Source organism: Strongylocentrotus purpuratus, unplaced genomic scaffold (assembly GCF_000002235.5).
Source record: "Strongylocentrotus purpuratus isolate Spur 01 unplaced genomic scaffold, Spur_5.0 spur5_scaffold_18, whole genome shotgun sequence".
In the NCBI taxonomy this organism is placed as follows: domain Eukaryota; kingdom Metazoa; phylum Echinodermata; class Echinoidea; order Camarodonta; family Strongylocentrotidae; genus Strongylocentrotus; species Strongylocentrotus purpuratus.
The window spans coordinates 22474008-22486336 of NW_022145603.1; the positions used below are offsets into that span (position 1 = coordinate 22474008).

Genomic DNA, 12329 nt, shown 5'->3' on the forward strand with positions numbered 1-12329 from the left:
GGGTCCATAATTAATAGCACTGATGCTTCGCATACTCTTGATTATCTATTCTATATTTATAGTGTTTGAAACATCTAAGAATAAATCTAAAACAAACATTGGTTGGAATTATTCTTTAAAGTAATATGTTGTCTATTTAGAGCACTGAGCAGACGAATGGTATTGTGGTGATTCATGACTAAAAAATGTGGAGGGGGAGGGGGAGAGGGGGAGGGGGCGAGGGGTGGAGGGAGGGGGTGGAGGGGGGGGGGGGGGTGGGGTAGGGGAGGAGTAAAAGAGGTCAGTATTTTGGGATGCATACTGTTCCCAAGTACGATCCTGCTGAGATCTTATTAGCTTAGATTTATTATGACAAAGTCAGGGGAATGAGAGGAACAGAGTGATGGACGACAAAAGCAAAACTAAACTACAAGGCTACATGTACAAAACGAAGGCAGCTTGTACATGTACATGTATAAATGGACAGACACGACCTAGGAAAAACTGTCCCATGCACTGTACATGTACATGTAGGGGTCTACATGTAGTTCCGCATTTCATTGCCATTTTTAAATAATTTTTCATATTGTAGCCTACTGTGTTCAACTCCCGCTTTGTTAAAAAAAAATTAGTTGACTACAGTTTATGCCTATTAATACATTGTATACTTTACCTGTTTATAAAATAAAGTAATATTAGACTGACATCATATTGTGTTGACCTATGAGTAGGCCTACATTATTGCACCATTCAATTTCTACATGTAATAGTCAATTTTAATGACATTCCAATAACATTATTCTAATGGGTGACTGGGTGTGTACGAGTGTTTACTTTTCTAAAAAATTCATGCTTGACTAATGTTTGCGTAACTATCAATCATGATGACATTTACTCTACACTTGTGTTTGTACCGGTACATGTATGATATTTCAGTATGTAGGCCTATTAATGTGTACCATGTACATGTACCTGTGCTGGGTGTAAATATGACAATATTTTTTTTTTAATGACGACACTTTGATCAATAGTGACGCACAGGTTACAATTTATGACACAGAACTTTGCATTTGCACATTATAAAGTTGAAGAGAGTATTCTAAAATTCATGGTGAGTATTAAAGTGTCATGACATTTCTTAAAACAATATTGCCACGATTTTTGCTTTTTGACCAATTATATAGTTTAAGTTCCTAGTAGACCATGTAAACATTAGAAAATATAATTGAATAAATACATATGACCAAAAAGTGACTGACACAAGGCAATAAAATAAGCTTGTAGATCAGTACTTAATTCAGCATAGAACATTATTATTAGCATGGAAAAGTGTACCTGACTGACAATGGCATTAAGCAAATGCCTTTGATGAAGTACCCATGGATGAAGATTTCATGACACCAAACAGAATTTCAAACTCATAAATGGTTGCATGATATTTATGGGCCAGTCCAATTTATCATTTTGTGTCATACATCAGATGTAGGCATTAACCAGTATCATTCAAGTAATAATATTAAACATCAATATACTTGTGCTCATTGTGCTGTATAAAGTATCTACTATTATTTCCTTGACATGTTTCTGGTTCAAACTATAGCAGGGCTGTCAACTTTCACATGTATATTTCCAAGAAATTTTGCTTTGTACGTTACTGAATATACATTGTATATGTTGCAGTCAGTATTACATACAAAGCAAAGTATCTTGGCATTACACAAACAAATATAAGCTAGGCAGTAACCACAGACATGCATGTAGAGTTACACTTCATACATGTATGTAAAACATGCATTTCCATAAAAACACCAACAACGACTGCCCTGTCTATGCCTTCTGCACATCCATCAACAACCCAAACTTCTCTCTGAAAACTTACAGTATCAGAGATCAGTTTAGGGTATGAAATGACGACCTTTTGACTTGCAGTGAAATACTCTTGAACTAAGGATTCTTTCTGTGGTTCAAATGACACCCACACAAAACGAAAAATGCATATTTCTTTTGTTGATGTCTCGCCCACAGACGGTTACAGTAATTGAGTAAACTAGATGAGTAAAGAGAAAGATTTGTGTTGTATTCTGACTTCAGAATGTACATGTACATGTACATGGTCATCTTTAATAACCTGGCACTTAAACTGTAAAGCGCTTTGAGAGGGCCTGCGGTCCTGAAAAGTGCTATATAAGAATGAACTATTATTATCATTATTATTAAACTTTAGAATTGAAGGAATGTCATGCTCGATTCATTGTGAATTATTAACTTTATCAGTTATTATAAGATGATGAAGCAGATCCTCATCAAATGATTGGTTGAGAGCGTACATGAACATGTGACCTCACCTGGCACTTATTTTGCCTAACACGTAATTTAATTAATGACCGATCATTAGTAAAAACTTACAGTATGACTGGTCATTAGTAAAATCATGTTATAAACATCATTTTATAAAACAAATAAAACATCATCTTAAAAAACAAATAATACACAACATTTTGTTTGGGCCCTCGGTACCTTCAAAACAGTGTTGCTATGTTGGGCAAGTGTCCCAGACTCTTGTGAAAACTTGAAAAACTTAAAATCTGAATACATTATAAAAGTGGTGTACTGTATGTTCTGCTTTTGTAATGATTTACTATTTTCATACATACAGTACTGAAGCAGAACAAGTTGATGGGAAAGCTCCTTTATAGTTTGAAATAAAACTAAAAATGTTTTGTGACCAGAAAATATTTGTTTTGACTGTAAAAGCTGTACAGCATACTACAACATGTGCAAAGCTTATCACTGTTTCATATCATATCACAGTTATCTCCTCCCCCACTTGGAGTATGAGAGTTATGCTGTAATAACCCTCTAGAGTCTCATGGACCCATTCACATACAGCAAATTAACTTGTGGTCCATCAGAAAATGTTTGATTTGAATCTGTAGAGCTGTACAGTATGCATGTTCAAAGTAAAACCGAAAACGTGTTTCAAAGCCTCCATGTATCAATAATCTCCTCTCCCACTTGAGTATGAGCGGTATGCTGTAACGATCCTCTAGTCTAGAGTCCCATGGACCCGTTCACATATAGCAAATTAACTTGTGAAATGTGAACACGGGCCTATTTGACATCTACAATGTTATACTAAAGATTGAAATCTACAGTAAACCCCTGCTCAACTATTAGAAAAATATTTCTTTGAAGCCCTCAACATTTGCCTCCAATATTAAAAATGTGTTTATACTCCAAACAGAAGGTTATACAGTGTACAATGTAAGTCATGTTGTTTAGCTTCTCCGAATCAATGTGAATAGGGTTTTGTGCCATCAATCCTTTCCCATGTGAAGGTCATAATGATGTCAGGCAGACAGCGTGAAATGTGATCCTTAATGCTCCCATAACATTCAACTTCAATCTAATATGACTGGTAGCAAGGTACAGTGTGGGTATACCCATACTTTGGTCTACTGCATGTAAATTGGAAGTACAGTACACGATCAAGTTCATTTTTTAATTGTGTATGTTCTATTATAACCATTAACAGTTGCTGTAGACAAACATTATAAACCTGAAAGTAGTGCTTAAATTGATGCTACCAAAGTAATAATCTATGTAATATGACTTGTATGTATAGTATGGTTCAATGTTTGTGTACCCAGACATTTTTACAGCTTACATGTACATGTACATGTACTGTTTGTTTCCAGTACACTGTAGCAGCAATTTATAATTGAATTTGAATGTCTATCACGGGCGGATATAATGCTCCAAAAACATATGCACACTTGAACATGTTCATTGTATGCATCGCCCTTGATAAAAAAAAATATAAATAATTTTCCAGTTTTCTTTCAACTTGTGATTAATACAGGTATGCTTGACAATATAATACACAATTCTAATATTCACCTGTATGTAATAAGTCAAGGACTACCAATTACTGACAAAATTTGCTCTTTGAATAAAAAAAAATATAGATCAAAATTGTTTTGGAACTTTTGATAAATGAGATAACCTATACTTTAAAAAAAATAAACACTACATCATCAAAATACATACTTTTTAAATATTCATTAATTTTATCCACCGATACCTTGGAAATTAACGCAAAATGTACTTTATGAGTGAGATACCAGCAAAGTTCTCCAAAACATGTCCATCAAAAAAAAAATCAAATTAAATGCAATCATTGGATTTCTAATCTCAATGAGATTTTCCAATCATCTCAAGATAAAGTTGAGTTCTGGTCATGCGATTGCATTGTGAAAGAAAAGATGTGGAATCAATCAGAAAAAGTTGATCAATTGTAGCATGTACATGTATTTGGTGTGTACTGCAAGCTTCTGGAGTCATGAAAATCATAATAAATTTGGCCTAGTCTTAATTGGTAAAGTTACAAGCATTTACACAGAAAGATGTATAGGGACTACATGAATGGTGTCGGGCATACATGTACTTACCTTGATATCCTTATTTTTCTATGCTCATTACTCAGCCAGTATACATTTTCTACCAAAATTGTGTGGCAAATGACATTTATTTGTAATCTTGAACATTCAGTGTACCGAGTATTAGTTTCTGTGAGAATTCATTTTCTTTTTTTACCAGAACTCAAGTTTATCTTTAATTCTGGAGTGATCACTTGAGCATGTCTGGTTCAAATTAATTTAAATCAAGGGCATCAATCAATATACATATTTCATGCACGGGTACCCTATATGATTGGTGATCACTGGATCTGTCAGCAGTCGTTAGAGTTACAGCTGATTAAACAATCACTGTCCAGACTTGTTAAAATTCACTTGCCGATTACAACTCAATTACTCTTCTCACATCTGGCTTGCAGTGAATTACCAAGGAAAATGATTTGACAGTCAGATGTTTGGTTCAATGCACAGTTTATGGTAGTGTGGAAAACAAAACGATACCCTAGAAAGCATTCTTTCATTTCAAAAGAGGAAAAGATGATGATTGCCCATTGGAATTCTGATGATTTTCTGTCCATCCCCCAGAGTTTTTTTGACAACTATTTAGAGTTATTTGGGGAATTTGGAGGGATTCTCAATCACTCTCAGATCTACATAACTTGCAGGGTTTTCAATTTTTAATTATACATGAACACATGTATACATGTTGTTCCCAAGTTTACTGTTGACACTGATGTTGTTTACATGACAAATGTCCCAGAGCAACTGTTGTTGTTGCAGCAACCAACCTTTTGGTCAAGCTTAACTTTATGTACATGAAGTGTAAGAATAAATGGGTAAAGTAAACCACATGTATTTTCTACTAGAAAGAAAGCAAAATATGAACAGAATTTGTAAATTTTTATTAACATTTGAGAGAAAATTATTTGAGGTAAATATTACAAAAGTGACTTTTGATAACATGAATCTGAACTCACTTGACAAAGTAGATTTGGCCGTCAGCCGTAGAGCCTTCTTGCCATCCAGGAGGTAGATCTGTTAGAAGAGAAAAGGACAAATATTTGAGTTCAACTTTCATATTAAGACTGATCATGGAAAATATGAATAAAAAGGTCTTACATAATTTCATTTTATTATCATATATACATGTACATGTACAGTTTAAGATTTTAATGAAAAGCATTACTGAGCAGTAGAGATGCTAAGTCCACTGGAGTGGACTAAAACTGCAAGAGTGCACCAGCATGGCAGAAGATAGAGTGAAAGGGAGAGATGTTGCAATCAACCTCCGAACCGGGAGAAGATACATGTACTTAATGTACATGTACATGTAGATACCCGTAGATACAGTACATGTAAATAAGAGAAGTACCGGTATATGTTTTCCCTCTGTGACATTCAACATTATATTATGGATATTTACAATCCTTCAATATGTCAAATGTCTGTCCATTAATAATTGATCACGCTCTTATTCATCTTTCTTCAAATAATATTAAAAGGAAAGCATTCTTCCACACTCTTTTCCTGTTAAACTGATGAATTTATTCAAACTTTAGAGAACATTGAGACAATACAGACTGCAGAGACTATACAGGTACATACATGTAGATACTATGGACTTGTACAAATGTACACAAATGTACACAAATGTACACTGTACTAATACTGGTACTTTATTGATCAATATAAAGGTAAATTTGAAATATTCACTGTTTACTCCTAGTCCTACTGTTTACAGTCTAATATTACTTAACTTCAAATATTACCAGTGTTATTGGAAGACATGCCTTTCTAAACATTCCTTTCTCATACCACAAACATTGTTTGGACACCGGATAAAAAATAAATTGTGCAAGCTGACTGTTGATCACATGACCAAACTATTTTTCAATATTCACCATAAAATATTTGGGGGTAATAGAGGTACAGTACATGTACTATATGTAGGATAAAATTCTTGTCCCAAGTTCTCTATTCATATTGGAGATGTTGTATCTACATGTACATGTACATGTACACTATGTCCAGGGTGACATCTTTAAGTCCTGCATATCTCTTAATATTGATAAAATTAACGGTTTAAGAAATCATGCACTCTTGCCAAAGGTCAGAACCCTGAATTCACACGGGAACAAAAATGCTATAAAACACCTATTGAAAACTTTAAAAGCCGCTTTACAAGGGGCATCTAATGCTACAAATGGCATCTAATGCAGGGAATAATTTTCCTCAAATTTTTTGATTAGCAATTTCAGCTGATGGATAAATATTTCAAATGAAATTCTGTACATTTCTATGGAAGAAAACTGCTACACAAAAGATATTTTGTATAGCAATCATGCAAAAATGCATAGCAAATTGCGATGCGATACCAGGAAAATTATTCCCTGTAATGCAACAAATATGTAGCTATTTAGCAGGAAATCACTTTCTTCAATAAGTAACATCTTCTTCAAACTTTTGATGGACAAAGAAAGTCCTTCCTCTGTTGCCAATCAAAAGGGCATAAAGCTGGATTTATCTTTTTTAGCCTGGGTGTTAAGATGTTTTAAAGGAGTGTTGGTAGAGTTTTAGACAAGATTAGAGACTCCGAGAATGTTAATAGGATTATAAATCTGTACTGCATCTCAGTGCTTAAAACAGGCCCTATTCACATCGACTATCTTATCTTTAATACTCAGTCATCGTTAATATGAGTTCTGTATTGGCAGACGGGTTAATAAGGGTGAGGCAAATCAACAACAAACTCTCCAGTTCTGTCCCTTTAACTAAAAATTATCACCATCTTCTTATGTACAATTTATTACATTGAATAAATTACAAAAATTGTAGATTGAAACTTGGTGTATACATGTACATTTATTCATGTACAAGCTCTCTTTTTTTCTGGAGGCTAAAGTTGGGACTTGGTATTTGGTCCAAAACATGCCATTAAAATGTTTACCGTAAACTGGAGTGTACAGGGATCTTGTCAAATGTTCAACAAGAGTTTAAATAAGAATTTGGGGGTCATTCGGAGGCCATCTACTTTGTAGTAAATATTCCCAATTGGTTCTGATAACGACCCCATAATTCATCTCAGCACTGGCCTCCAATTATTTAAGGTGAAAAGGAATCTCATCCTTGAATTGTGTGAACACAATCCTCTTTACATGTACATCATACAGTGTATGTACATGTTTGTAACTGGGATCCTTTGTTGTACTTTCAACTCAAGCAATGAGTCAGAATCGCTGATGCATTTCCCCATTAAAACTGGCCAGACTTAGGGAGATTACTGAAATTTAGCTACAATCTGCTTAAACAAGTATTAATTCTGTGAGAGAGAACTAGAGAAATAGAGTACCCAAATGCTGACAGAGATCCGCACCTTTAAAATATATACATGTATTTATAAAGTTTGGATGTTTTACTGTACAAACACAATAGCCTGTAGGATCTGTGCATTTCATCGGGTCAAGAGATGCAACAATAGATAAATTACCAAGTCTGCTGATGAAATCATTAGACAACGGATTGGAATCTTCAATTTCTTGATAGAAATGCATCACTATAATAAATCAGGGCTCAATGTTGAAGGGATTGGTTATCTTTGCCTCAGATTCTAAACAAAATCCTATTTAGCTCATGCTGCAATGATAATTATAAACCTTTAGGTCAGTCAGGAATCCCATGACTTTTACAAGCCGAGCGCCTGTCTGATTATCAAGATATTTATGATTGGAAATCAAAATTTAATGTTTAGTTTTCCTAACAGCTTTTATAACACTACAGTCAATTGGGGAAAATGAGTACCAGTATGGTGAAACCAGTCACTCAAAGATTTTTTACTTTTTAGAGGCACTTCATGTCTTCATGATCATTTTAAAGCACAATTTTTTTTAGGGCTTATTATACCATATCACAGACACTGATAACACGTACACATGTAGGGCCATGCATCTCTGATTTTTAAAACTGGAAACATTGTAAAAGATGCAGCGTACAAGATGGGCCCACAATATTTTTTTCCTCAGGACCCCCAAAAATCTTGACATCTACATGTAAACAGGGGCCAGGTGCACACAACCCTTACAAATGTTAATCAGAACCCTCTGTGGAAAAAAAAAGGTAATGTGGAGCCCAATTGTACATACAAGGAAGCTAGAATAGCGGATTATTCCAAGATTAATCAGCTTTCTTCATCCAAAGCCCCAATGTACAATGCATTGTTGCATTTGTAAGCAGCACAAGAAAATGTGTATTGTACATGTAGATCTATCTACATGTACATGTAGGCCTAATACCGCACCCTACAAATGTAGCTTTGAAGGGATTAATAAGCTTGCTTTATAATGTTTTAATGTACGATTCATTGATGCATCAATACCATCAGAACAGCAAATGTGAACTCACAATCTCTGCTATCGTACCCCAAGTACATGTATATAAAAGGAGAATACATTGTGAGCTATGAATTACACAAGCAGAACAAGAAAATATGAACAAACAAAGAGATGAATAACCATCCAAAACCACTATCTCACTATAAGTACGATAAGGAACTTAAACTAAAAACGATTCATTGATACATTAACACAAGAAAATGTGAACTCACCATCTCTGCTCTCGTACCCCGACGCAACCGCTTCTCCCGAAACTGGATGAACCCACGTCGTTATCCCTTTGTCATGTCCTGTGTCATCACTACAAAGAAAATTTAACAAAATAAAATCAGTTTTTATGAAGGGGATCTTGTTCTTGAGATGTTGATTGTATTTTTGTATGAAATATAACGGTACATATATGAAAACTGAAAAGGTGACCAAAGTTTGCGGAGATTTTGAAAATATTAGAAAATGTGATATTTGATGTATGATTTCTCATGTTCTACACTACACAAATTTATTTATTTCACTTTTTACCAAATGGATGGCAAAGTTTTTTACTACAAATTAGTTCAACTAGAAAATTTATCGTCAAAGGATTCCGAAGATATCGCGATCTAAAAATGTGATGTCGGATCGGCGTACGCGCTGCAACTAACAAATCATAAAAACAACAAGACCTTACTTCACGAACAGGGTTTACAGTCGATTCATTAAAAAATGTGACATCATACAATCAGCTGGTACCACTTTTAACTGACATTTTTGAGGATATCTGCTCTCAAATCGAAGTTTTCCAGACCCTTATTGGTAAGTTAGTAATTTTTTTAAATGGAAGCAAATTGACCGCAAAATTTGCTGATCTTTTGTCAATATTTTCACACCTAATTCCAGAGAAAATTCTGTCCATGAGTAATTTTATGTTCCTCTTTACATTGGTGATATCAGATCTTCGAAATATTACCAATATGTTGAGGTAATGAACTTTTTTTTTTCATTTTACTGGTATAATTTTTAGTGTTTAATTTTTGGAGCATTTCTATTTTTAGGATGTTCTGGATCAGTAGAAGCGCTGGTCCGAGAATGAGGATCGTCCTCATAAACAAGGATATCCTCGTAAGCCCGGACAAATTGCATCCTGAAAATTAAGGATTGTCCGCATTTACTCCGACGTTTATTTTCATGGGCGCCCCGTGGGTTTCCGAACCGTGCGCTGATGATGCGAAAAACCGATTCCGCTTAATAAAATAACCCAAGTTCACCGTCTACTTTTATGGGTTGTCCGTCTTCTCTAGAATTAATTGCTCATAACGTGAAAGTCTCTGTACATGTAGGCCTACAATGTACAAAGTCAATGCAAAATGCATCAAGAAAATCATTGCAGAAACTGTTTTCGGAGCGCCAACGCGCGAATCAGAAATAAGAATTGTCTGCTAAAATGCGGACGATCCTTATAACCTGATTTTAGCGGACGCCTCTGTCCTTGTTTACAAAAAACATGCTCGTTTATGCGGACAATTTTTATTCTCGGACCAGCGCCCCTCGGTTGATCGACTGGAAGTTTTGAATATTAAATCTGGGCCGGGCAGAAACCTCTTTTTTAATTTAAGCTAATTTTGGGTAACATCTCACACAAAACTAAATATTTAACAAATTTTCAGACAAGCACCACTTATAATTATACATTTATGACATTAAACTGGAAATATACAAACACCAAAGGCAAAGTAATGGCTAATGCAACAGCACTGCCGATTTCGGCAACAAGTTTTGGGATCCAATAAACATTAGTTTACATGCAATGGCCAATGCACAGATGCATGCCAATTCATTTGAAAAATATAATACGATAAATTGAGCCAACTTACTTTATAAAGAAAACTCGTCCATCAGAAGTGACAGCATATTTCCATGGAGCGGGTAACTCCTCGGTCCTTAATCTTTCCGCCATGATATTATCATTACATAAAATATTTCAAAATCATAAAACAATCCGATCAAATTACTCATCACAGGAGAGGACCTTCCCACTCTAGACTTTGACTTTGTACACAAACTCCAACATCTTCCGCGAGTCGAGTATTTAGGTTGAAATAACCGATCAAAATTATTGAGGAAGATTGAGCTCAACCCTTTCTGTGTACGGGTACGCGATATGACAATAAAATAACTTCTAAGTTCAGTTTCATTTCCAGGACAAGTGTTTTTGTTTGTCTCCCTCTTGTGCTAAAAGATAAAAAAAAAAAGAGCAAAATATTACCAAGTTACACGCTTTTACTTATTTTTTCAAGTTCAAGTTCAATTTTCTTTTTCTTTCTTCCACCATGAATATAATACAATTTAACAAATTTATAACATGTGACAGAGCATGTAACAGAAACAATTATAAGGAACAAGTTCATAATGCATCTTAGTGAAATAGAAAGAGCTTGTAAAAGTCAGGTCCCTCAAAACAATATCATATTTAAAATAAACAGCCTTGTTATATAATAAAGAAGAAAATTGATACAAAAAAATGTTCGTCAAAAGCACTTGAGTTCTTAAACAAATAACTATAAATAACTGAATCATAAAAAAGGGTGGGGGAAAAGAAACTATGTACAAAAGGAGTCGATAAGAGTGGAAAGAGGGGTTGGAGATAGATCGAGGGAGAGAGGGAGAGAGGGAGAGAGAGAGAGAGAGCGAGAGAGAGAGCTAGAAAGAAGGAGAAAGAAAAAAAAAATTCACTGGAAGTGTGTCTTTCTTCTTTCTCCTCTCTGAAGTTTTCAGAAAAAAGAAAAGAAAAAAGAAAAGAAAAAGGGATAAAATGAGAAAAGCTGGCTACAGGCGAGAAAGGGAAAGAAATTGAGAAGAAAAAATATAAGTTGGCAATTGCTATACATAGTAAATTAACGGAGGAATGGATCATGTTGAAATACAATTAAATCATGGCAACATTACTAAATGTTAAGTTTAAAGTGAAAAGGAATTTCCTTTCGTCTTTATTTTCATTTATATTGCCATTCATATTTTCATGTATCTTAGTTCTTATGAGGTATAAGGCTACTTTAAAACTTGATATTTCATCCTTTGCTAATTATATAATATGAAGTTGTCCTTATTAAGAAATATTAGTCAACTGCTAAATTATTTTTTATTTCATAGTCACTGAAAGCCAATTTTTTTCATTTATTTTAATCACAGTGTCTTTAACTAGATTTTCTTATGAAGCCAATTATTCGAAATATTCCATTCTCCTGACAAAAATGAAAATATCGAGAGAGGTAATGAACTATAATTATAATTGAACACTCTATTCTTAGTTCAAATGTAGACCATATAGGTGTATGATAGAATTATAACTTGATATTGATATTAACAGGATGTTTGATAAACACTCCTACCAGAATTTTGTCTCATTCATGGCCATTTATTTCATTCAAGGACCCCCCCCCCCCCCCCCCGCATCTCTTCTTCTTTTTCCTTTTTCCTCCTCTCTTCTTCTTCTTGCAGCACACACTATCTTTAAAATCACCATCATCAACACTGAAATCATCATCACAACCATCATCATCACCACAAT

General features: G+C 34.5%; 1 protein-coding gene across 1 annotated transcript in view; it reads right to left on the bottom strand.

Moving 5' to 3' along the window:
* Positions 1–10843, bottom strand: part of LOC593558 — a 57078-nt gene extending 46235 nt beyond the window's left edge. The window contains exons 1-3 of the mRNA XM_030988857.1: positions 10636–10843; positions 8998–9086; positions 5375–5432 (exon numbers count right to left, since the gene is read on the bottom strand). Coding sequence (XP_030844717.1) covers positions 5375–5432; positions 8998–9086; positions 10636–10718 — 230 coding nt within the window. The 5' untranslated portion in view covers positions 10719–10843. The remainder of the gene's footprint in view (positions 1–5374; positions 5433–8997; positions 9087–10635) is intronic.
* Positions 10844–12329: the final 1486 nt, after the last annotated feature.